Source organism: Tachyglossus aculeatus, chromosome 18 (assembly GCF_015852505.1).
Source record: "Tachyglossus aculeatus isolate mTacAcu1 chromosome 18, mTacAcu1.pri, whole genome shotgun sequence".
Taxonomy (NCBI): domain Eukaryota; kingdom Metazoa; phylum Chordata; class Mammalia; order Monotremata; family Tachyglossidae; genus Tachyglossus; species Tachyglossus aculeatus.
Window position 1 is genome coordinate 11,384,063 of NC_052083.1, and position 27,281 is coordinate 11,411,343.

The following is a 27,281-nucleotide window of genomic DNA, read 5'->3' on the forward strand; positions in this document are numbered from 1 at the left end:
AGGCTCTGAGCTGCTTCTTTCTGGTCTTGTTGCAAAAGCTAGAATGAGAACACAGAAGTAGAAGAGTGATAGCTAGCTTCCATCATCGCCCCAGTTCCTGGGGACATTTTTTACCCTTGGCTGGGCCAGCCCTGGTAGAAGCAGGTAAGACTAGAAACCAACTCTGTTGTGGTAGCTTTCAGTTACAACATTAATGGTGCAGGGACCATTTAGTGTCCTTAGTGTCTCCTACTGCACTGACTCTTACGGCAGCATGGCCTAGTGGAAAGAGCACAGGCTTGGGAGTCAGAGGACCTCGGTTCTATTCCTCGCTCCGCCACATGCCTGCTGGGTGACCTTTGGCAAGTCACTTGATGTCTCTGTACCTCTTCTGTAAAATGGAGGCTGAATATCTCTTCTGCCTTCTACTTAGTCTGGGAGGCCTGTGTAGGACAGGACCTGTGTCCAACCTGATTATTTTATATCTACCCTCGCGGTTAGTGCTTGGCACATGGTTAAAAATTCCACATAAAATTCTTATTCTCATTCTTTTTCCTATTTTGGGACTTGGGGTAAAGGCAAGAACTCTGGGGGAGCTGGTGATAGGACAGTGTCCTGTCTTTTCATTCATTCATTCATTCATTCAGTCGTATTTATTGAGCACTTACTGTGTGCAAAGCACTTTACTAAGCACTTGGGAGAGTACAGTATAACAATAAACAGACACATTCCCAGCCCACCAATGAGCTTACAGTCTAGAAGAAAGTAGGAGATGAAATGAAGAGTGTACTTCCCTCCCCTCCCCAAGCCCTACAGCACTTGTGTACATATGTGTAATTTATTTATATTAATGCCCATCTCCCCCTCTAGACTGAATTCACTGTAGATAGGGAATGTGTCTGTTGTTACATTGTACTCTCCCAAGCACTTAGTACAGTGCTCTGCACACGCGGTAAGTGCTCAGTAAAGATGATTGACTGACTGACAGTTGCAGGAAGAGACTGGTTTCTTTTTCCCCCCCCCATAGTAGAGACTTTTTCTGTTTCAGTGAGCATTTTCCTGTGGATGTATATGTGTGTAGTCGAGTGAGAGTGTGTTGCTTAATGAGTGGGTGTATTGTTGGGCGTGTGTCCCTGGGGAAGAGTGTGTGTGTGTGTGTGTGTGTGTGTGTGTGTGTGTGTGTGTGTGTGTGTGTGTGTGTGTTGCAGGAAGAGTTTGCATGTGTTGTTTTACGTTGGGGTGGGGAGTATAAGCGGGTAAGCAGATGCTCCATCCCCATTTCCCCAACCTCGATTGCAGCTGGACGATTTTACCAAAAAAATCCAATTGCTGAGAATTCTAGAGACTCTCCAAATCCCCACTTGCAATGGCAGAGTTAAAATCACTGCTGCGTTACAGTGATCGCAAGTGAAAAGCTAAAAATAAAACATTGCTAAGGCAGGCTAAATGAAGGCTTTAGATTCCATTTTACCAAGGAGCTATAATTACAAAATTCTCTCTTCAAAAACTGTTCTATTGGAAGGTGTGCAAGGGAGGGAAGAGTTTCCACGGTTTTCCCTCCCTCCCCTCATCCACTCTTTTAGGTAAATGAATATGGACATCTGGCAGCCACCTCTAGGGCTATCTTCTAATGACTGCAGGAGCATTTCAGATGCTATAAGATTTCCCTGCTGCCATCATCCTGATAGCTGATGTGTGGCAGCTAATGAGAAGTGGCCCAAAACTAGCCTTGGGGAAGGAGCAATTTATGGTATTTATTGAGTGCTTACTGTTTGCAAAGCACTGTACTGAGCACTTGGGAGAGCATAATACAAAAGAATAGATATAGATGATCCTTGCCCAGAAGGGGCTTATGGACTAGAGGGGAGATAAACATTAAATAAATCACAGATGGATAGGGACCTAAGTGCTGCAGGGTTGGGGGAGGGATGAATATCAAAGTGGTTAAAGGGAACAGACCCAATCACTCATATTAACTGCTTACTGGGTGCCCGTTATGGGCAGGGAATGTGTCAGTTTATTGTTATATTGTACTGTCCCGAGGGCTTAGTATAGTGTTCTGCACACAGTAAGTGCTCAATAAATATGATTGAATGAATGAGTGAACTCTATTAACAGCTTTGGAGAGTACAATGTAACAGGGTTGGTAGACCTGTTCCCTGATCACACTGAGCTTAAAGCCTAAAGGGAGAAACAGACATTAATATAAACAAATAAATTACGGATATATACATAGGTGCTGTGGGACTGAGGAGGACATGAATAATGGGTGCAAATTCAAGTGACCGAGTGACGCGGAAGGGAGTGAGAGAAGAGGAAATAAGGGCTTAGTCAGGGAAGGCCTCTCAGAGGAGGTATGCCTTCAACATGGCTTTGAAGGTGGGAAGTGTAATTGCCAGATATGAAAAGGGAGCGTGTTCCAGGCCAGAGAGGGGATGTGGGGAAGGGATCAGCAGTGATTGCTGGGTTACATACACTGGGCATGTTCATTCAAATCTGTCAAAAAATTCACGTCAGCTTTCAGGGTGTGAGCTCCTCTCCATTCCAGCAGAGTGCCTAGTCAGTTTCCAGTTGGTGCCAACAAGTCTGCTTCAGTATCCTCTCCAGGGTCCTCAGCTCTCTATACCCAATCCCATCATTATCCTGGAGAGTCAGTTCCCATAGAAACGGTCCCCGGTGAGGGGCATCTCAACTTTAACCCTTTTCTTGCACAACAGATCACCCCCCTACACACACACTTGCCTTATAAAGCTCGAAATGAACCTCTATGACTCTACACACCCCTCTTAGAAAGTGAGGGCTGAGTTGAAACTCTAATCATCGCTCTCCATCACCATCTACAGCAGTCAAAGAAAGAAGTTTTCATTGACTATCCATATTTAGCACTGAGTTAAATTAATGGCCTGGCTTGAAGTCAGTTGACATATTTCCTGTCTCGCAGTACGTTTCACTTTAAGATGTGTAATTGCATCCCCAGAGTTCAAGTGGCCTTTACTCTTCTGCTTGTAGAAGGCTCAGCTGGTACTTCGCTGTGGAAAGACAGGAACCTGGACAGAGAAATTGTATCGGAAATATTTCTCTTTGTTCTCATATGCATCAAGTCAACTGCATTTAGTGAGTGCTTACTATACGCAGAGCACCATACTAAGCACTTGGGAGAGTACATGTTACCTGCCCATAACAAGCTTACAGTCTAGAAGGGGAGACAATACAAATAAATAATATATAAAGATATGTATGTAAGTGCTGTGGGGTTGGGGGAAGGGGAAATACCAGGTGTCCAAAGGTCCAGATTGAGGTGCATGGATGACACAGAAGGAGGGTGAGACGAGAAAAGGGGGGCTTAACTGGGGAAGGCCCCTTACAAGATGTGATGAATGAGCTGTTTGGAGTAAGGATTTTTTGAACAGAGCATTTTCTATGGTTAGGCACCTCTTTCAAAAGTGTGCGGTTACAGTTAGATTTTTCACTCTCCAGAGTGTATACACTTAAGAGATTTGATTTCTGGATAAGCAGACTGACATCTAGACGAGGCCCAGTTTCCTGATAATACCTGTAGCGCACAGAGTTTCAACTAACTACACTGAGCTCACCATATTTATTATAAATGATTGCTGGCATATTGAAAATGTCATTTCTGCATCCTTTTGATCAAGGATTGGGGTTCTGATGATGATAAGCCGGGGATTTCTGCAGCCAAGTGGTGGTTCAGGAGAGCGCTGCTCCTATTTAGCCTGACTTTGTGGCTTCACCTTTGACCATGGAAAAGAATCATGGGGACTGGTAGGATGAGGAGCAGCTTGGCGGAGTGGAGAGAGCACTGGATTTGTACCCTTTAACCACTTGCTATTCATCCCACCCACAGCCCACAGCATTTAGGTACATCTCCATTATTTATTTTAATGTCTTGACTGTTGACTGTGAACTCCTGGTGGAGTGGAAACATGTCTACAAACACCATTCAGGGCTTAGTACAGAGTGCTGCACACAGTAAGTGCTCAGTAATTACCAGTGATTGATTTCTAGCACTGAATCACAAACTAAGTGTGAATCACCAATGCACCCCTGCTGAGAAGGTGATAAGCCTGATCTCTGGGTACCTAAGTAGGAGCCTTGCAAGGAGAAACTCTTTTAAGTTGCATTCTTCTCATCCATCCTTTTCTTTCTCTGAGTCCACATTTTAAATACAGTTCACATCAACATTTTTTAGCTGTACTCTTACAAAATGGTAATGTGATGTGATATTTTTAGTATTTTGCAGAGGTCTATGTTGTAATGTTTGATAATAATAATTGTGGAATTTGTTTAGCACTCTTTTAAAGTGCTTGCAAGTGCAGACACAGTCCCTGTCCCACAAGGAACTCAGAGTCTAAAGGAGAGAGAGACAAGGTATTTAATCCCCATGAGGAAATGAGGCACAAAGTAATTAAATAACTTGTCACAGGTCAAGCAACAGGCACAAATGGCAGATCCAGGATTAGAACCCAGGTCTCCTGACTCCATCTTGGCATTTAATGTACAGAAAAATGAAGTTGCTGATCAAATCCTCCATTTTCACATATTGTCCCTATCATTCATAACTAATTTGTTCTGTGACTCAAGCTGCGATGATACGTAATTTGGTATTTCAAAACTACTTAGGTGGGGAGCTCAGGTGTAGAAATGCCAGTCAAAAAGTGATCTAGTGCCATAATGGTACTGGACAAGGGCAGACCAGCCGAAAACTGGACTGTCCAGTCTATAGCCAGGCAAATAGCTCAAACCTTCATTGGCTCTGGACAGTTCTGAACAGGTAACAAGACTGTTTTGAGGACACATTGTGACTACTCCTTGAAAACAATGATTATGTTAAAATATTTCATGAAGGAGAAATTATAATTTAGGTTAATGGAAAGTTATCAGATGAAGAGAGTTACCAAAATTTGCAGTCACTGGGATTTTTAATTTTTTAATTTTCTTTTCATTTTCATCACCAATGGCATTTATTGGTGCAGAACACCATACTCAACACTTGGGAGAGTACAATAGAGAGTACAATAGACTTTTAGACTGTGAGCCCACTGTTGGGTAGGGACTGTCTCTATATGTTGCCAATTTGTACTTCCCAAGCACTTAGTACAGTGCTGTGCACACAGTAAGCGCTCAATAAATATGATTGATTGATTGATTACAATAGAATAATAATAATAATGGTATTAGTTAAGCACTTACAATGTGCCAAGCACTGTTCTAAGCCCTGGGGGAGATACAAGGTGATCAGGTTGTCCCACGTGGGGCTCACAGTCTTAATCCCCATTTCACAGATGAGGTAACTGAGGCACAGAGAAGTTAAGTGACTTGCCCCAAGTCACACAGCAGACAGCGTGGCTTAGTGGAAAGAGCACAGGCTTGGGAGTCAGAGGTCATGGGTTCTAATACCGGCTCTGCCACTTGACAGCTGTGTGACTTTGGGCAAGCCACTTAACTTCTCTGGGCCTCAGTGACCTCATCTGTAAAATGGGGATCAAGACTGTGAGCCCCAAGTGGGACAACCTAATAACCTTGTATCTATCCCAGCACTTAGAATAGTGCTTGGCACATGGTGCTTAACAAATACCATAATTATTATCCCAGCACTTAGAACAGTACCCAGTGCTTAGAAAGAACAATGCTTTGCACATAGTAAGTGCCTAATAAATGCCATCATTATTAGACAAGTGGTGGAGCTGGGATTAGAACTCACGACCTCTGACTCCCAAGCCCAGGCTGTTTCCACTGAGCTACACTGCTTCTCCAATAATAGAGTTGATAAACATGTTTCCTGACCACAACAAGTTTACAGTTTTTGATTTTATTTTATCATATTTTATCAGATTATCACTGGGCATTGGTCAAATCTTGGACACCCAGAAAGATACTTAATTTCAGATTATAGGTTATTAGTCTCTCAAACTTTGGAAAGTCAGAAACTGTTTCACCAGCATCATCACTGGCTGAGTGTTTTGTCGATCCCACAAACTGAAAACCAAAAGGAAAGAAAAAGCTCTTGAGAAAACATGTTGGTAGTGTCCATTGGTAAATTTTACAAAGCATCTTGGTTTTTCACTTCAGTGAAACCCAAGAATTGACAGAATAATCTGTCACTTAATCATAATAAGCACAATTAAATTTGCTGAATTTGGTCTTTGCAAAGCCATATTGGTTGTGTCTGCAGCTTTAAATCTTTATGGAGTTGCAAATTGATTCCATAACATATGCCATACTATCTAATGGTTTGTAATTACCTGGGACTTCTTTTTGCTCTGTTTCAAAGATGGGCTCAATATTTTTCTCCCACTCCCTGAGAACTTCTTTTCCTCTTGAGGCCTCAGGAGTGGTAGTTAGTGACTCTACAGCCACATTCAGTTGTCCATAAGGATTCTGGAATAGGTGTTACGCCCTGCTGATTTGCATTCATCCAATTCTTTAAACCCATTCTTATCACTCTTCCTCTTTTCTAATTTGGCTTTCAAACCAGCCATTCCAAGTGGGACTTGTTCACAGTTGATCTTTTTTCTTAAAAACAGAGATAAAGAAAGAAAAATGAAATGATGAAACCCTCTGCTTTTTCACAGTCATCTTTTATCTGTTTTCCCTTCCAATCTCCTGGGAGGGTGATGTTTTCCCTAGCTCCACTCTTGTGCACAATATAAATGACAAATTTTTCCTGTTACCTTTTTATCTCATGTTCCTTTCCAGCTTCTGAAAAATTCTGCCTTGTCTCTTCACAAGCTAGCTAAACCTTTGCCTCTCCTTTACAGATTTGGTCTAATTTCTAGTTATTCTGGCTTTCCCATCTCCTCTTCAAATCTCTGTAGAATTCTGGGTTCATACAACAGGCTTTCTTGTTAGCTTCTTATCCCTCCATGGCAATTTTCTTGGCTGTTTCTGAGCCTGCATAATTACCTATTGAAGAACAGCCAGGTCCTCTTAGTCTTGGCTATTATGGGTGCTTCCTACTCAGGCGTTAAGCCTGTTAAAATTGCTTTTACAATTTGTTCCCCTGGTCTATAATAATAACAGCAACAACAATAATAATACTGGTAATATTTGTTAAATGCTTACTATGTGCCATGCACGATACTAAGTTCTGGGTTAGATACATGATAATAAGATCCCAGGGGTTCACAGTCTGACAGAGGGAAGTATTGAATCCCCATTTTGCAGATGTGGGAACTGAAGCCCAGAGCAGTTAAGTGACTTGCCCAAGGTCACACAGCAGGGACATGGCAGAGCCAGGATTAGAGTCCAGGTCCTCTAACTCCTAGGGCTATACTCTTTCCAGTAGGCCACACTGATCTATTGGTCCTGTCGATCCTTGCCTTGGGAGCTATATGTCCTTCGGATCTAAGCATAGTGTTACTGATGAGATTTATTAAGCACTTACTGTGTGTCACACACTGGGGTACGTACAAGATAATCAAATCAGACACCATCCCCGATTTACATTGAGGTGTAATGGTGGGTGGCAGACAAGACTGACAATCCTTCCATCCTACACCTTTATAAATTGCCCACTATCACAGTATTGCGTTTGTTATCCACAGTGGTTGGTATGTTGTTTTTGTTCAACTCTGCCCTGTGATGGATTGAAGGACTTCACCATTTTCCTTGTTAGGGGGTGAGCAGTTTGGGGGAGTGACATTCTGAAACATTTTCCACACATTTCTCAGTCTTCCCCTTTTCTGTTATGTTTCTCTGATCCTGAAATGCTTTCCCTTCCACAAGCCGTCTGCCATGGCGACCTTTCAGTGAAATATAAAAAGATGAGGCAATCACATCAAATTTAGGCATATAACGCACTTGTCTTTGTCCATGGAGCAAGGTGAGGAAATACAACAAAAATAAGGAGGTACCTAAACAGGGCTTCCCTGACTAAGCCCTCCTTTCTTTTCTCCCACTCCCTTCTGCGTCATCCTGACTTGTTCCCTTTTTTATCTCCCTTCCCAGCCCCACAGCACTTATGTACATATCTTTTATTTATTTATATTAATTTCTGTCTCCCACTCTAGACTGTAAGCTCTTTGTGGGCAGGGAATGTGTCAATTTTCAAACACTTGGTACAGGTCTTGTTACACAGTGAGCACTCAGTACGATTGAATGAATGTAAGAAACCAAGTCTCCACTTTTAAATCATTAGAAGAATGGATTGAAAGATTTCTGGGGACATTTACCACTCTGTTTTATTGTAAGCAATGCAAAATAACAAAGCCTAAATCCAATATATCCCCTGTCTGATATACTACTGGCAAACTGAGAAGCAGCATGTCTCAGTGGAAAGATCCTGGGCCTAGAAATCAGACGATCTGGGTTCTAATCCCAGGTCTGTTACTAGGTTGCTTGTCATCTTGGGTGAAACACTTAACTTCTCTGTCCCTCAGTTTCCTCATCTATAAAATACCCATTCTCCTCCTCCTTAGGCAGTGAGCTCCACATTGGACAGGGACTGTATCTGATCTGATTATCTTGTATTTACTCCAGCACTTAGTATAATGCTTGGCACACAGTAAATGTTTAACAGATATCAGATTGTTATTGTCATTTTTAATCACCCAAGAGAAAACATTGTAAGCCCTCTGTGCAAAGCACTATACTGTGGTATAACAAATCACTGAAAGCTAAACATTTATAGGTCAAATATTGACATTTGAAAAGCCTCAAGATTAAGTCATCAGCAGCTCCTAAAACCAATTATCCTACCTCCTTCCCCCCACGTATCCTAGGGAAGATTGGGTTGGAAAGGGGAGACGGAGTAATAGACTGCCGAGAGAGAGTTCTAGGGAAGCGGGGAATTCCCCGGGAGAGCTGACTGATGGTTGATGTTTTGATATCTATGTCCATTTTTAGAAATCTGAATTGTTGGAATCTGTCGATGATTCAATGTTAGGTGCTTAACTGAAGCATTTTACCACTCTTCACTATAGTGAGTACTGTTGAGAGGTACAGAGAAAGACAAAGACATGATCCGTGCCCATCCCTGGTTTACAAAACAGATAAAAACAGTGAGTAGGTTGAGAGAGGTCTGGGGCGACGGAGGTGGAGGAGCCCTCCGTGTATGGGACATACAAGGATCAAGAAAATTCCTAGGAATAGTGGAGTGGGAAGAAGCAAGGGGAGACAGGTGGTGATGACTGGTCTACAGTGTAATTTTTTTCTTACCTAAAGGGCTTGGTGGTGGTGTTTGGGCTGGTTTTGGAACATAAGTAATTCCCTGTGTGTCAAAGGGGAAACGTACTAAATTCACAAGGCATCCACATTTTTAAGCAACTGTCTGTATTCGTTTTGCATACTGTAGGTGAGACCTGAAGACATCTTTAAAATTTCACCTCTGCCCTCATATCCAAATAGATCCCAAATATATACCATAAGCTCACTGTAAGCAGGGAATGTGTCCACCAACTCTGTTGTTATATTGCACTCTCCCAAGTGCTTAGTACAATGCTCCGCAAACAGTAAGTACTCAATAAATATGATTGATAGGATATTCTGTTAGGAATATGCATCAGTTCAGCAGGTGAAGTGTATCGAATCCCAGAATACCTTGCTTTTTACATCTTCGGTGTTTCATAGGATAACTGGTTATCTGAAGGGGAAAAAAATCTGCTAAATTGCAACAGAGACTGAATCAGCAGTGAGATAAAGTGGAATGTCTTCTTTTTTAATGGCATTTATTAAGCACTTACTATGTGCAAAGCACTGTTCTAAGAGTTCTTCCTGTCCCCTGAGGCCTCTTTTGTGAAAGCCTCTAGCATTTATCACATAGTGTGCTGTCGAGGGAAAATTAAATTATGGTTTGGTTTTTCTTTAGCTAATTGTGTAATTGTGGTTAATTGATCATGTCATTTTAAACATATTTTTCCCTTTGGCTTCTTTGCTCTTAACCCTCGAACAGCAGCCAAATACAACACTGATCTGCTTCTAGCGAGGTAGTGAATACATTCACAATCTAGATCCTGCTAAATTCCTGTTGCCTCTGACCATCTTTCTTCCAAAAAGGTCACTTCCCTTGCTTAAAAAAGATAAAAGGTAGAAAATTTTTGTTACTTCTTCCAATTCCATCTCCCCTGCTAATTTTCTCTCCTTCTTTTGGTTGATATGAGGTTCAACTGAGGCACCCAATAGATCTTGGCCACTTTTACCTTAGCTCTGCCAAGGCTGGGATCATGATTTTTATTTTGGTTGTTCTGGCGCATAGTAAGTGCTTAACAAATACAGTAAAAAAAGAAAGTGATTAACATTCTGAATTCCATAATAAAAGGACAAAGGATAAGCACTCCAGATTAAATGTGGTAGGTTCAAACAGGTAAAAGGAAACATTTCTTCACTTAGCAGGAAATATATCAGATTTGTTACCAAAGGAAATCCAAAAGAGGTTGGATAAATCCAGAGATGAGAGAGGTACATAATGGATTTCTACTGAGAGTGATAAAATAGTGGAAGTGGGAACTGAGGGTGTTGGATGATCCATCCCCAACTCTTAGGATAAATGTCAAGTAGGCCAACTGACAAACTGATCCTTGGGTAGGATGGATCACTGGTCTGCCTCAGAAAAGGAATTTCTTATGTCCTTAATCGGTTTATTTAAGGGCAAAAAAAAAAAAACCCACACAAAGATGTAGGATGGAAAATACTCATTAAATATAGCAGAAAAAAAAATTTGTTTTATTGACCAGAAATTGAATCTGAGTCAGCATTGTAACACTGCTAAAGTCAACACTGTATTAAGGGGAAGCAACAGGAACGTGCCATGTAAGAGTAAGAAAATAATCCTTCCACTGTGCCATGCACTGGCATTAGATTAGAATGCCCAGTTTGGTCAAGGGACTATAAAGAAGATTAGAGAGAAACTTAAGGGAGTCCAGATGAAAGGGCTTAAGAATGGGAAATGGACTGTGTCTCGAAAGGTGAAGGAAACTGGAATGGTTTAAGATATTAAAAAAGAAATGAAAGGGATTCATTCATTCATTCATTCAATCATATTTATTGAGTGCTTACTGTGTGCAGAGCACTGTACTAAGCGCTTGGAAAGTACAATTCGGCAACAGATAGGGACAATCCCTTCCCAACAACGGGCTCACAGTCTAGATGGGGGAGACAGACAACAAAACAAAACAAGAAGACAGGCATCAATACCATCAGAATAAACAGAATTACAGAAATACAAACAGCATTAACTCATTCATTCAATCGTATTTACTGAGCGCTTACTGTGTGCAGAGCATTGGACTAAGTATTAATAGAGTAATGAATATGTACAAACATACACAAGTGCTGTGGGGAGGGGATGGTGGGAGGGGAGGTAGCGATACCAACAGAATAAATGGAATTATCGAAATATAAACATCATTAACTCATTCATTCAAGGGATCATCTGCTTTATATTCTCCAAGAGTAAGAAGAGAATATGGGGCAGTCAATCAATCAATTGTATTTATTGAGCGCCTACTGTGGGCAGAGCACTGTACTAAACACTTGGGAGAGTAAATATAACAGAGTTGGCAGACACATTACCTGCCCACAAGGAGTTTACAGTCTAGAGATCTAGAGGTCATTTTGGTCTTTGAGGACCAAAATGGGGAAATGGTTTTAAATTAAAGCAGGAGAGATGTTGGTTGGACAGTATACAAAAAATTTATTTATATAGATCAGTTATTATTTATTTTTAAATTTTATTTATTTTAATGCTGTCTCCCTCTCTAAATTGTAAGTTCATTGTGGGCAGGGAATGTGTCTTTCGTTATATTGTACTCCCCATGTGCAAAGTATAGTCCTCTGCATAAAGTAAGTGCTCAATAAATTTGATTGACTGAAAAAAAGAAGAATTTAAGTCTCTGAGTGATTGAACACTGAAATAGGGTACTACAGAGGTTGTGACATTTCCTTTCTAGAGATCTTCAAAACCTAGGGCTTGGAAAGAATTAAACATATACCTGCCGGAGGACAGGGGCTGGGACTGGGCTGGGGTTCTAATATTATTTCACAAACTTTAGCCTTGGGATGAAGTCACAATATTAATTTAAGGTTTTTGCTGTAATGAGGTGGTTCTACCATGTTTTACCAACCCTGGTACTTGTGATTACTTTCCATCTATAGTTTCAAGCAGTTGGTGATATGCAGTAATTTGAACCCAGTTCATGGCCGGTGGAAAGCACATCTGTGAGAAGGTTTCTAATTGTGTAGCTGCTCAGGAAACCATTAGCTTCACTGAGTTGGAACAGCCAATTTTCCATGGACCTTTGACTTTCTTCATTTCCCCTTTTGTGAAATTCTCCCTCCTTCTTAGACTGTGATCCCCATGTGGGACAGCGACTATGTCCAACTAGATTATCTTGTAACTACCCCATGGTTAAGTACTGTGCCTGGCTCAATGTAAGCACTAAACAAAGGTCACAATAGTAGTAATTTTTCATTGACCAACTCTGCTCTGGACACCATAATAACTGAGTTTTCTTTTTTCTTTTTCTCTTTAACCCACATTTCTGTGGGCACAGATGAGGTCTTATCTGAAAATTTTCTGGACTACAAAAACCGTGGAGTGAATGGTTCTCACCGGGGCCAGATTATCTGGAAGATTGATGCAAGTTCTTACTTCGTGGAATGTGAGTACTTTGTGATGCCAATATAGGGATGGACCACGGAACATAGAAATTGCCGACTATATTTCATTTTTATTGCTGAACCACAGTTCCTTCTGGAAACCTGCTGTAGGAGAGGGAGATGAATGACAGATTAACCGAGATGCTTCAATAAGCCTTTCAGTAGTGAGTTGTGGCCTGTAAGTTAGTGAGCCTTGAACGTTTTGGATCCAGAAAGGTTTCATCCACTTATTTAATTGTTATGACTCAGTGTTAATGTGCGACATGATGGAACTAGGGCCACATTACTGGCCTGTGACATATGCCCACTAGGTCCCACCTAGGAGATGTAATTCCACTGGGCTGTCATGAGACTACTGGTTCAACCCCGAAGTGTGTTCCCGAGGCAGCTCTGGCAATCTATCAGGAAGGAATAAAATTTATCCTATGGTGTTTGCCTCTGGAATGAGTAAACTTTTGAGAGCATTCTTTCTTCCATCCTGGGAAACATAGTACATTTCCAAAGACACCTCCCCTTGAAGAAACTTTTATTTTAAAAAAAAGTCTAATAGGAGATAGTTTTGAAAAAATGATAGGCTAGAAAAGTTTTGTGCTCTCTGGGAGAATTTGGAATGTGTCTGTCTAGAAGGCAGGTCATGTACGGACTCTGCAGGGTGCTGGCTGTTTGAATCATTATTACATTTTTTCCTTGGGCTTCCTAGTAAAGCTCTTTTGTTCTTAACCTGGCTTATTTATCTAAGGAATCGAGTGCTCCTAAGAGAAAACTCTTATTCTTAACTTCATTATTGGAGATAATGCACCTGATCCCAGTGCTTTTTCATTTTTCATGGCTTTAACCGCTGAATTACTTACTCAGAAGTCATCCCTGAGAAATCTCCGTTTCGAGAAAGGAAACCACTCTTCAGATACCCTAACAAGGTTTTCCTTAGCATATGGATCACTGAGGAAGTGCCATGCTTTCAAAGATGCTACCATTATCTCTATCTTCAAGGAGAAGAGAGAGAGAGAAGGAGCTGATTGTAGAAACTACCTGGGGAATCTCATCATTTTCTATTGCAAGCACGTTTCTAGCCAGGGTTTCAGGCAGATGATGGGAGAACATGTTTCTTTATGCACTGCCTGAATCACAATGTGGCTTCGAGACAGCAGATTTGATCCTCCAAGCACAATACCCTCCTTGCTTGTAGAACTTGGCAGGAAATTTCTCAGATCTGGGGATGCTTGCCTTCTTTTCATGACTTTCACTGCCACAGTAACTTGCTCAAAAGCTGGAGCTGAAGTGAGGCTTCCACATTTTGCCCAGTTGCATATGCTTTGAAGCGCTGGAAGACTCATATCTATTTTTAAATTGTGAGCCCCCACCACCACCACCAGCCAGGGACCTTGCCTAATTCCCACTTGTGTATTCTTTCCTGAAGCTTTAGTACAGTGCTCCCCACAGAGTAAGTGCTTAATAAATCCTTATTACTACTACTACTACTAGAAGACATTATCCCTGCCCCCAAAGAGCCTACAGTCTAATGGGGGAGACCAGCACAGTAGAATTTACAGAGAGGAGGAAGAAGGGCTTAAATAGCAGGGTACGCAAGTCATGTCACTAGGAGAATAGAAATTCGGAATGCTTCAGTGTATGCTTGAACGCAACCAAAAGCCACCTATGAGAAGGGTTGTTTCAGAATTACTCTCTCATCCACCTGGATTTGAATCATAAGTAATAGCAGTTAGTGATTGGAGCACCGACTTCCTGATAAATTATGGAGAGGGTGTCCAGGAAGGTTTCTTGCTCGTTTTTGGTGGCCTCAAAAGGAGTTTACTGAAGGATATGAGGAGAAAAAAAATGAAATGGATTTCTCTCCCTACCTCACCTCTTGGGGACCCATTTTCCAAATATTTTCCGTATCTCAGTCAACGAAATGGCTCTGGAACGCATAGCAATTCCACTGGATTGAACAGATTGAGGTTGATTCTACCCAGTAAAATTAGTAAAGTTTGGACTTCACAATAGCAGTACACCCAGTGGCCTTCATGGCTTTCTCTAACTTGAACTCACAGCAAAGGGCAGTGACTATTTCTAGAGTATCCACAATGTGAAAATGATCAAAGCCAGATTTTTTCAGGTTCTAGTTATCATCTGAAACACCTCCATCTCTTCAGGTTCCCAGGGACTGTTTAAGTAATTAATCATTATTGTGTAATTAATGGGAGTAATAAACACCCCCTAAAATTGCAGGGTAAAGGGCTACTCAGGATAATGATGAAAAAGTTTTGTCCGACTGCGTTCTCAGCCCAACTAGGCTGGCATTAAGAAGCAAGAGCCATCAAAAAAACAGCAAATGTTGTTTGGGCATGCCAGTGTCAGGGAGGTGTAAGTGACTATTTTAATGAGTGTTCTTTCCTGTTGTTTATTAAAGACTTGCAAATGTCCCTTTATCTTTGCAAATGGACATGCCCTCCCCTCCTCCCCACCCCCATAGAAAAGGATGTCACTCTTTAGAAGAAGAGCAGCTGGTGACGATTAGGGTGCGCTGAAATGGGGTAAACTTTGAAGGTCAGTTTATTTGCAGCCAATTGCAAAATGGTATCCATTAGGAAAACTTGTCTAATTATGAATAATCTCCCAACTAGAAAAGACAAGCATAAGTAATGGCAATAAAAGTCATTACCCAGCACAATGATCATCAGACTATTGCATGCTTAGCTGTGTTGTGGAATACACTTGCTCTATTAAATGGGTTTTATTTAATGATTATTTTAAAATGCTTAGTGACAGTCTACAGGCCGGGTTGGTAAAATGATCTTCTGTTGTTGTTCCCCCCCTAAGAAACCTGACCAACTGTCAACTGTGCAAAATTATTTGTGATGGCTATCTTGATCACTTGGTATTCAGATGAATTATATAGTAAAATCTCCCTAATGATTCTTCTATCCTCTGAGAAGTAGAATTGCCTAGTAGATAGACTAGTGCCTAAACTGTGAGCCCACTGTTGGGTAGGGACCGTCTCTATATGTTGCCAACTTTACTTCCCAAGCGCTTAGTACAGTGCTCTGCACACAGTAAGCACTCAATAAATACGATTGAATGAATGAATGGACCTGGGTTCTTGTCCCAGCTCTGCCAGTTGCTTGGGCAAGTCACATAGCTTCTCAGTGCCTCAGTTACCTCATCGGACTGTGTCCATCCCGATTAACTTGTATGTACCTCAGTGCTTAATGGCACATAGCACATACTAAATATCATTAAAAAACCCTCTGCTTTCTTCTTTTGCCTTGATTTGAGGAGGCATTTGATTTACCTATATTTAAAGAGCCTCAGTTAAACTGCAAGATGAGACTGGCAGTGATAATGGAAGAACAGGGTGGATAAATCAATCAGTGGTTGCAGAGAAATGTACACAGCTCTTAAGAGAGTGTATACAATGACTTGTTAGTGGAGAGATGCTTAGGTGGGTTTAAAGGGACAGAGGAAAAAGAGCAACCAGCCCAGACACCAGCAAATTCATCCATTCAGACCAAATTTCCCTGCTTTAGTTCCAATGATTAAGATTCAATTTCTACTTCATAGAGACTGAAAATAGTCTCAGTTCTGGTTCATAAAATCTAAAGTAACATTCTCTTCAGTGGGCACTATTTGAGCAGGTACGTTTCAGGTTTTAATGTCTTATTAAAGCCTACCTGCGTTATCGCTCTTGCCACAGTGAATTTATTCATAAACCCAGGCTCTAGTGTAAATGCATGTGCATCTGTGTTTCAAATATGAATTCCTTCAGGATATTACATGCTATTACACTGCTTTCAGAATCGAAAAACTGCTTCATTGCAGTAGTTGGAATTGTTTTGTTTGAATGTGTGCGTGGAGTTAATGACTTCAATCACTTTCCAGATTTAAGTACTGGGATTGCTTGGGTTTCTGCAGAACAGTGGGTGTTAAGTCTATTGTAAGATACAGATACACCCAAGCAGAGAAGAGCTTAAGGGAGTTAAGCAAGAAACAGAATCCATCAATCAATCAATCAATCAATCATGCATTACTGTTTGCAGAGCACTGTACCAAAGTGCTTGGGAGAGTAGACTGTTAATAGGGTTGGTAGACACAGACACATTCCCTGTCCACAACAAAGTTACAATCTAGAAGGGGAGGCAGACATTAATATAAATGAACAAATTACGGATATGTACGGGAATTCATTCATTCAGTCGTATTTATTGAGCGCTTACTGTGTGCAGAGCACTGTACTAAGTACTTGGGAAGTACAAGTCGGCAACATATAGAGAGGGTCCCTACCCAACAACGGGCTCACAGTGTAGAAGTGGGAGACAGACAACAAAACAAAACATGTAGACGGGTGTCAAAATCATCAGAATAAATAGAATTATAGCTATATGCACATCATTAACAAAATAAATAGAATAGTAAATATGTCCAAGTAAAATAAATAGAGTAATAAATCTGTACAAATATATATACAAGTGCTGTGGGGAGGGGAAGGAGGTAGGGCGGGGGGGATGGGGAGGAGGAGAGGGAAAAGGGGGCTCAGTCTAGGAAGGCCTCCTGGAGGAGGTGAGCTCTCAATGCTGTGGTGCTGAGGGAGGTATGAATAAAAGGGGCAAATCCAAGGGCAAGGGTGATGCAGAAGGAAGTGGGAGAAGAGGAAACAATAATGATGATGATGGTATTTGTTAAGTGCTATGTGCCACACACTGTTCTAAGCACTGGGGTAGATAGAGGGTAATCCAGTCATCCTACATGGACTCACACTTTTAATCCCCATTTTACAGATGAGGTAACTGAAGCACAGAGAGGTGAAATGACTAACCCAAGGTCACACAGCAGACAAGTTGTGGAGTCGGAATTAGAACCCACGTCCTGTGACTCCCAAGCCTGGGTTCTTGCCACTAAGCCACGGCTTAGTCAGGGAAGAGCAGCAGCCAGAGGAAGGAAGAGAAATCGTTGCTGCTGCTGCCACTGTCTCCCCACTGTTCATACCTTAATGGCCCAGAGTTTCAGAGGCTCAATTTTGGGGAAGTTGGTAGCAGCAGCATGTGATTTTTTCTCCTCTCCTCTGATCTGGATGCTACTGTTGCCACCTACCAACTCTACTGTTTTGCATTCTCCCAAGCACTTAGTTTAATGCTTGCTCTGTGCAACAGTCAGTGCTCAGTAAATACCATCGATTGGTTTGGTGAGTATCTTTCGTGTTGTGAGGGGAAGGTGGGTAGGGTAAATGGGAAAGGCTGGAGACTTTAGAAGCACCATTTTTTTCCAGTATAAAAAGGGTGAAAACCAATGGACACAGGAAGCACTCAGTAAATACGGTTGATTGATTGATCGACTTCCTTTCAATTACGCTTACACACATTTTCGAAAAGCACAAGTATTTTGCTTGCAGTACTGGTTTAACTGGAACCAGTAGCTCTAGAGATTTAAAGATGTCCGGGTTGGATGAGATGACCAAGCGTTGGCCTGTTCCCCTTACATGCTCTGCATTGTGTTTGTGACAAGTCACTGGTGGAGCTGGGGTTAGAATAATAATAATAATAATAATAATAATAATAATAATAATAATAATAATAGCATTTATTGAGCACTTACTAGGTGCAAAGCACTGTTCTAAGCGCTGGGGAGGTGTCCCATGTGGGGTTCACAGTCTTCATCCCCATTTTACAGGCCCAGAGAAGTTAAGTGACTTGCCCAAAGTCACACAGCAGACAATTGATGGAGCCGGGATTTGAACCCATGACCTCTGACTGCAAAGCCCGGGCTCTTTCAGCACAGGTCCTTCTGACTCTCAGGCCCGTGCTCTATCCACTAGTCCATGATCAGCTTTGTAGTAGTCCTTCTAAAAGTGCCATGATAATTAACAACTCATTCTAAGGCTGATGATGACTGACATTTATGGACCATGGATTTGAGGTCATTCACAGACTCCATTGAGTGGAAGTAAACAACGTCCACTGGGGCAATTCAGTGTCATAAGAACTTCAGGGTGGATTTTTTTTACAAAGAAAACAATGGTTCTCACTTGCTTTGGAGAGAGTTAAGGTCAAAATGAAATTCGGAGAGCAGGTGGGACATGCAGGATGGCGTTCTGAGTTGGAATCTCCAACTCAATCCACAGTCCCCTCTGTTATTCCTGGAGCTCATCATAAAATAAGATGAGGTACAAGAGCAGCCAAAAAGGCCAACAAAATCCAGGCATCATCAGGAAAGAATTTTAAAGCCAAAATAAAAGACAAGCACGGCACTTTCACACCTGGAACTCCACAGGTGGCTCAGGTCACGGCATTTCAAAAGCGTAAAATCAAGCTAGCAAAATTATAGAGCAGAGCTACTGCAGTGATCAGGGGGATGGAGAAGCTTCTGCACAAGACTTTAAGAGGAAACTGGGATTTTTCATTGAGGAAAAACAAAGGTTGATGGAGAATGGAGTGAACTTTCCAGAATCACAGAAGTGTATGGGCAAAGTCAACTGGGAATTGTTTGCAAAATCCCAGGTTAGGATGAAGGGTTGTCTCTTAATTGAAATAAGAAGGGAACTGTTTCCATACAAGTTGAAGGAAACACTTCTTCACTCAACAAGGTGGTTAACATATGGAATTTATTCCCACAGGAAACTGTGCAGACAGAAAATATCAGTGGGGTTGTGGGGAGGCGGGAGAGTTATATTCAAAAGGAAAGATCCATGATGAATTACCAAATGGAAAAGCAGAGGGTTTTATCAGCAAAATTTAAGGCTATTACCACTTATATCTATAAAGCTGGATTTCAAGGAAGGTAACCAAGGTAACCAATCACACTATACCTTTTTCGCCACTTCCATAGACAAAATATTGGGCTGAATGTGCCATTATTTTAATCCACCGTGACATTTATTACATATTATAATCTTTAAAAATATAAGTAGTGAATGTTTTACTGAAATCCTTTGAGCTGCATTTTATTTTTCAAATATATGCGTCCATCACTGTCATCATCATCAGTGGAAAGTGTCAAAGTAAATTATCTTTAAGACATTTTCATGGTCAAACCTCATGTTGTAAAATCAATCCCCAGTTTGAGCATCAGGGTTTTCAGGGTTATACTTGAATTCTACAAGTTCATACATGTTGAAAGAGTCTTTAAAAATGGAAAACCTCTGTATTGAGAAGCTGCTGTTGAGAAGCAGCGGGACCTAGTGGAAAAAGCATGGGCTGGGGACTCAAGGGACCTGAGTTCTAATTTTGGCTCTGCCACATGTCTGCTGTATGATCTTGGGCAAGTTACTTTGCATCTCTGTGCCTCAGTTACCCCACCTGTAAAATGGGGAATATAACCTACTCCCTCTACTTAGACTGTGAGCCCCATATGGGACAGGGATTGTGTCCAACCTGACTGACCTGTATCCACCCCAGTGCTTAGAACAGTGCTTGGCACATAGTAAGCACTTAACGAGTACCATGATTTAGTTCACTGCAGAGGTATGGGACAACCTGATCTCCTTGTAATCTCCCCAGCACTTAGAACAGTGCTTTGCACATAGTAAGCGCTTAATAAATGCCATTATTATTATTATTATTATTATTATTATTTTGGATTGAGTTTGCAATTCCGCTTATCCTTATCTATAAAACTATGGAAAACTCTGCCCATTCCTCCTTTTGACAGAGGACAGATAACCTCTTGTGTCTGTCTGAAAATGGTACTTCTGCATTGGATATTACAGCATGAACTGCTAATTGGTATTGTATCAGATTAGATGAAATGCCAGTAGAATGGTATTTTGATGTGTTATTCAGTGACACAGTGACGTTCTCAAATGTTGGGAACTAAATTTAATTCCTTTCAAAACATCCGGAGACACTGTTTTATTTGTGTTAGCCAATTCTGTGTGATTTTTCCCTCCATATTTTGAATAGGTCAAATTTTTGAACTTGTTAGTACAAAATTAAGCACTTTTCTTCACTTCTACCATCTGTTTTCAAAAGTGGGTGTTTTTTGTATTATTGGAGAAGAGGGTTAAATTTATAATAGTAATAACAGTGATGGTATTTGTTAAGCGCTTACGATGTGCAAAGCACTGTTCTAAGCGCTGGGGGGATACAAGGTGATCAGGTTGTCCCATGTGGGGCTCACAGTCTTCATCCCCATATTACAGATGAGGGAACTGAGGCACAGAGAAGTTAAATGGCTTGCCCAAGGTCATACAGCTGACAAGTTGTGGAGCAGAGATTTGAACCCATGACCTCTAGACTCCCAAGCCCGTGCTCTTTCCACTGAGCCATGCTGCTTCTCACTTACAACTAAAGTTGTTAGTTATAAAGGCTTATAACTAAGTTTCTCTGAATTATAAATTTGCCACCTAATATAAATATCAGATTTAAAGTTATAAAACCCAGAAAATGGTGTTAATCATGGAAACCATGGTGAAATCCTTATAGCAGTTCTGGTCAGTGTTTCAAGTTACCGCTCGTTGTGAAGGCTTCATTCTGCCACTGTGCCCAAGACAAACTGTTGACTGGAAGAAATCAATTTTCGTGTTTTTTGCCAAAGGAATATGACTCAGTGAAAAACCTAAATGCATACATTATGTAATGAAAAAGTCATCCCATGAAATGTGCAAAGCACAGCATTTTATCCTCATGAAGAGAAGCGTTTTATTTTGGTATTCTTTCACCCTCTGAAGGAGCATCTTCTTATGTTGCCAAGTCTGCACTTTTTATTAAAATCTACAAGAACAAAATAATACTTTTGTTGTACTGGTCCCCTGATGAAAAGATATAAAGTGAAACAGAAATAGAATTACTAGTGTGAAGTGTTTAAAGAAAACAGTGTGGCCTAGTGGAAAGAGCACAGGCCTGGATGCCAGAGGACTTGAGTTCTAATCGCAGCTCTTCAATTTCTCTGAGCCTCGTCTACCTCATTTTAAAATGGGGGTTAAAACTGGGAACCCCATGTGGGAAAGGGACTGTGTCCAATCTGATTACTCTGTATCTATCGTTAACATTTAGTACAGTACCTGGCCCAGAACAACCCCTTTACAAATACCATTAAAAAAAGAAATATCCTTCCCTCCTCTTGTGAGAGGCAAGATGGCTTTTTCTAAGACAATCCCCGTTGTACAGTGACATCTTAAAATGGCTTCCACCAATTATAAAGAGAATAGCCATATTAAAGGAAAAACTTTCTGAGGCTCTGGTTTTTAGAACAATTTTGCCATTTTTAAAGTTCTATAGTTATTTTTATTAAAGGAAGCAGTTACATGGCTATCAAAAAAAATTGGTTCATTCAAAGAGATTCAGGGAACATTGAGCGTTTGGAGTTTAAGATTTCGTATTCTACCCCCAATACACTGCCAAACCTTAAGGCATGACTTTTGCATTCCTTGAACTCCTTTCTGTTACTGTTTCTCAGACGACAATCCGTAAGATATTATTGCTTTCACGTCCCACAACACTACGCCAAGGCACGCACGGAAGCTTGGAGATAGCGAGTTAAAGACAAAGGCAAACATATCTTCATCTCAAACTGACGGTGAAGACATGAAATTTGTCAAGATAGACTAATAGAAAGTATCAGTAAATTCAAGAAGGATTTGGATGTAGTCAAGACTGAGAAGTCCATCACGGATTACCACAGGAAAATTTATGAGTGGTAGGAAATTTAGGAGACTTAAGCAAGGTTTAGGTGGAATTGACAATACCCCTCAGCCAGAGAAGTGACTCTCCTTGCAGCCAAAAGCACTTAAAGAGTTATTCTGAGGTCATGGATTCGAATTCTGGCTCCGCCATTTGTTTGCTGTGTGACTCTGGGCAAGTCACTTAACTTCTCTGGGCCTCACTGACTTCATCTGGAAAATGGGGATGAAGACTGTGAGCCCCGCATGGGACAACCTGATCACCTGGTACCTACCCCAACACTTAAAACAGTGCTTCGCACAGAATAAGCTCTTAACAAATGCCATCATTATTATTATTATTATTATTATTATCAGTTCTTGTTCATCTCTCACCACAACCCAGCCAACACACTTCAGTCCTGTAATGCCAACCAGTCATTCATCTCTCTCACCCACTTTCCTAGCAGTCCCTACCCCTCCATGTCCTGCAGACCACCATTCTGCCCATCTTCAAAGTTCTGCTAAAATTGTATCTCCTCCAGGAAGACTTCCTTAACTAAACTCTCATCTCCCCACTCTGTTTCCCCAACTACTGTACTTCAAAATTTCTGCTTTATCTGTGCACTTGAGTTCTGACCCCCAGTTAGGTACTCACCTCCCCTCCTGCCACATAGGACTTGTTGTCAAGTCTTTATAGTCATTTGCTTCCTCTACCTGTAATTTATTTAGTGTCTGTTAGATTTTAAGATCCTTGAGGCAGGGATGGTGATGATTTCCTCTACTGTATTCTCCCAGGCACTTAGTAGAGTGCTCTGCAGAGAGTAAGTATTCAGTCATACTACTGATTGATTGACAAGATCAACATCTCTAGTGACTGGTGGAGGTGGGACATACTCATGACTCCTTTTTAGCTGGGGATGTGATTAGATGAGCATTCATTCATTCATTCAATCGTATTTATTGAGTGCTTACTGTGTGCAGAGCACTGTACTAAGTGCTTGGGAAGTACAAGTTGGCAACATATAGAGACGGTCCTTACCCGACAATGGGCTCACAGTCTAGAGCACTGAAGCAAGAGCCAAGAGCTGGGTTTGGTGATGGAATTTTGCAGTCTGATTAAATTCATATTTGCAAAATGACCATTTCTAGCCTCGTTGTCATAGAAATACTAAGCTGAAAATATCTCGGGAGATATATTCAAATATGGAAAAAAAAAATCTTGCACCGGGATGTTAATAATGGTTATTTAGATATTCACACCCACACCTCCTTGTATTTGGAGAGGAAAGCTTCCCTCTCAGTAGCGAGGGTTTAGTTAACATTAGTAAGATAAACACAAATTGAAAAGCACTAGAATATAATGTTATTTTCAAAATTATTGATTCTGTCCCAAGTGTCTTTCTCCTTGTATCTGAAATGGATATATATGCTTTCATACAGGTGGATACTGGATGTATTAATGGTATTTGAGTGATTACTGTGTGCAGAGCACTGTACTAAGCAATTGGGAGAGTACAATATAACCAAGTTAGTAGATATGTTCCCTGCCCACCTTGAGTGCAACAGTAGCCTGTTCCTTCAATGACCCTGTCAGCATTCCCAGATGCTTGGAAGCAGAGTGGCTCAGTGGAAAGAGCATGGGCTTTGGAGTCAGAGGTCATGGGTTCAAATCCCATTCCGCCAATTGCTAGCTGTGTGACTTTGGGCAAGTCACTTAACTTCTCTGTGCCTCAGTTCCCTCATCTGTAAAATGGGGATTAAGACTGTGAGCCCCCCAGGGACAACATGATCATTTTGTAACCTCCCCAGCGCTTAGAGCAGTGCTTTGCACATAGTAAGCTCTTAATAAATGCCATTATTATTATTATTATTATTATTATTATTATTATTGCTCGGGCAACTGAAGGTGTAAACTCCCACTAGACTATAAACTCGTTGTGGGCAGGGAATGTGTCTAACAACTCAGTTATATGTACTCTCCTTAGTGCTAAGTACCGTGCTTTCCAAGCAGTAAGTGCTCAATAAATGTGATGGACTGATTGACCACCTAAGTCACCTAAGTCACAGGGAGGCAGCATGGCTTAGTGGCTTAGGAGTCGGAGGTCAAGGATTTGAATCCCGGCTCCGCTGCTTATCAGCTGTGTGACTTTGGGCAAGTCACTTAACTTCCCTGGGCCTCAGTTCCCTCATCTGTAAAATGGGGATGAAGACTGTGAATCCCACGTGGGACAATCTGATTACCTTGTATCTACCCCAGCGCTTAGAACAGTGCATGGCACGTAGTAAGCGCTTGACAAATACCAGGATTATTATTATGAAGGGTAACTGATCCCTGCTTCTCCTTTCCTTGATGTGTTTTAGGGCGGATAGGCTTAGGGACTGACATTCTGAATGAAAACAGAGAAGAAATAATGGGTGAATTCAAAGGGAGTTGGCCATGTTGAAAGTAATCTGAAGTCAAAGGAAGTCTAAAGAGTAGGTAGTTGGCAGGAAATAGAAGGCGTTATCTGAGGAGGCCCAGAGAAATTAAGTGATTTGCCCAAGGTCACACAGCAGACATGAAACAGAGCTGGGGTTGGAACCCAGGTCCTTCTGACTCCCAGGAACCTGCGGCCACACTGCCGCTTTTCCTACAACACACATTTTTCTTTTAAATGGGGCTTTGCACGAATTTAGCCCCTCTCTTCCAGGAAGGCCATGTGTGCATGTGTGAATCAACTCCTTTGCCATATATAATTCAGATCTAGAAGTATATTTATAGACATGTTTATCAGGATTTGCTCACTGTTGGCTAATTGTTGCACCCTCCTTTGGACTATATCGATACGGCCTAGGAAATGTGTGATATAAATGTAAGAAAGAAACTTTAAAAACTTTATATGAATGATATAAATTACAACTGAAAAACAGAGACAAGATATTTAAAATAGACTGTAGTCACATTCCTCATTATAATCCATTACTTCCTTTGGCAATCTTTCCAGTTTTAAAGGATAGTCATTTATCACTGTATTGAGATATTCTTAGAATCCATTTAGCCAAGTCGCTCCGAAGGTTATTTACCCTTAGTTATTAAGCAGAAACTGAGGAAGAGTCTGTATTTTAAAAAGGCAACAGGTTTGGGATTACATTTGGTATTTTATATTCAAATCCTGGCTCCGCCACTTGTCAGCTGTGTGACTTTGGGGAAGTCACTTAACTTCTCTGGGCCTCAGTTAACTCCTCTGTAAAATGGGGATTAAGACTATGAGCCCCCCGTGGGACAACCTGATCACCTTGTAACCTCCCCAGTGCTTAGAACAGTGCTTTGCACCTAGTAAGCGCTTAATCAATACGATTAAAAAAAAAAGAGGACCTAGAGAAGACAATAGGGAAGTCTCCCTGAGTCAGGAAATGGAGGAGGTGTCAGAGAACAGAACAGCAGGTTAAGATCTTGGCCTGAGGCAGCTTTAATATGTAAAGAGAGAAAATACAATATGAATATGCAAGACAAGGGCTGTGAATATGATGTGGGAACCCAACCTCTTCTCATAATACACGGGGAAAGCTGATTAGCCAAACATTTATGATCTAAACTAATCTAGTAAATCAGGGATGTCCCTCTGATCCAACTTTACATGATTTGACCTCAGCTCTTCTCTATTAATTCAGATAATTAGCTTTTTACTGTAATCCAAATAAGAACAAACAGGAATGAAATAGAGCTGATTGCCTCAAAGAAGGTACACCATTTTGGGTAGAGAGAAAGGGAGTGTTGGTGAATGGAATTTATTTGTATTAATATCTGTCTTTCCCCCTCTAGATTGTACGTTCACTGTAGTCTGGGAATCTGCTTATTGTTCAATTGTACTCTCCCAAGTGCTTAGTATAGTGCTGTGTACACAGTAAGCACTCAGTAACTACCATTGAATAAATGAATGATAGAGCACAGACCTGGGAGTAAGAGGAACTGGGTTCTAATTCTGTTCTGCCAGTTGCCTGCTGTGTGACAAATCGCTTAATGTCCCTGCGCCTTAGTTTTCTCATCTGTCAAATGAGGACTAGGTACCTGTTTTCTTCCCATGTATACTTTGAGCCCCATGTGTGATGGGGACTGGGTCTGATCTGATTACCTCGTGCTAGCACTTAGTACGGTGTCTGACACATCAGCACTTAAATACCAGAACCGTTATTGAGAAAAGACTGAGAGATGACTGGCAGGTGGTCTTCTGAATGATCCATCTCTTATATGTAGGTGGGGGAGAGGGGCCATAAGCACCACAGAGAGACTTCTCTGGGAGAAGGGATGACGATTTGAATTAGCCTATAATTTATCTGGGGATCCAACTTCCTCACTTCCCTGATGGCTTTAATTGAAATGACAGTTGCAGGCATGGGTTTCTGCTTAATTTAAAATCTCTTCCTTCTTAGGCTCGATACCAGTGGAAAGTCAAATACCTTGTATTGGCAAATATGAACAGTCTCATTATCATGTGCCTCTAAGCAAACTAACAGGTGCCCAAGTTTCCATGACTTTGAGAAATCAGACAGAGCTTTCCACCAGACCCTTCTGCCTTTTGCCCACCCACTGGAGAATGTGGCCAGCAACATTCAGTTGGTTCAGGGAGAAATTATTTTCGGTGGTAGGTATGAGAGGTCCAGGAAACAGAGGCTGTGGGGCACAGAAAGGCAACCTTTCTCTCTTTTCCCTTGCTTCCATTCTCCATCCCCTTACTTCCTCTCCAATCATGCTGTTTGCCCTATCATATTTTTATTTTCCTTTCTTTCTCCTCTCTCTGTTTCCCTGTTTTTGTATTCCTTTCTCTTCCTATTCCTTTAAAATGCCCACCCCTGCCTTGCATTCTCCATTTTCCCTTTTTCCTCTTTCTCCCCTCTTTCCCTTCCCCCATTTTGAGAGCCATTGTCTTGTTCTCTCCAGAGTTTCTCCCTCTCCTCTTCTTTTCTCTCTTCCCCTTCTAGAAATATTATGAAATGAGCTGGAAACAAAAGTGGGAGGGAGGTGAGGGAGAGGTCAGAGGGGGAGATTCCACTCCCAAAGCAACAAATGAAGGTGCTGAGAGGATTTCTGGAGTAGCCACTGAAGATTGGTCCGGTG

At 41.3% G+C, this 27,281-nt stretch overlaps 1 protein-coding gene across 2 annotated transcripts in view; it reads left to right on the forward strand.

Annotated features, from left to right (window-relative positions):
* HECW1 (HECT, C2 and WW domain containing E3 ubiquitin protein ligase 1) overlaps nucleotides 1-27,281 on the forward strand; it is a 189,723-nt gene that overhangs the window by 25,501 nt on the left and 136,941 nt on the right. For both annotated transcript variants that reach the window (XM_038760176.1, XM_038760177.1), the window contains exon 3: nucleotides 12,489-12,596. In XM_038760176.1, the coding sequence (XP_038616104.1) occupies nucleotides 12,489-12,596 (108 nt within the window). The remainder of the gene's footprint in view (nucleotides 1-12,488; nucleotides 12,597-27,281) is intronic.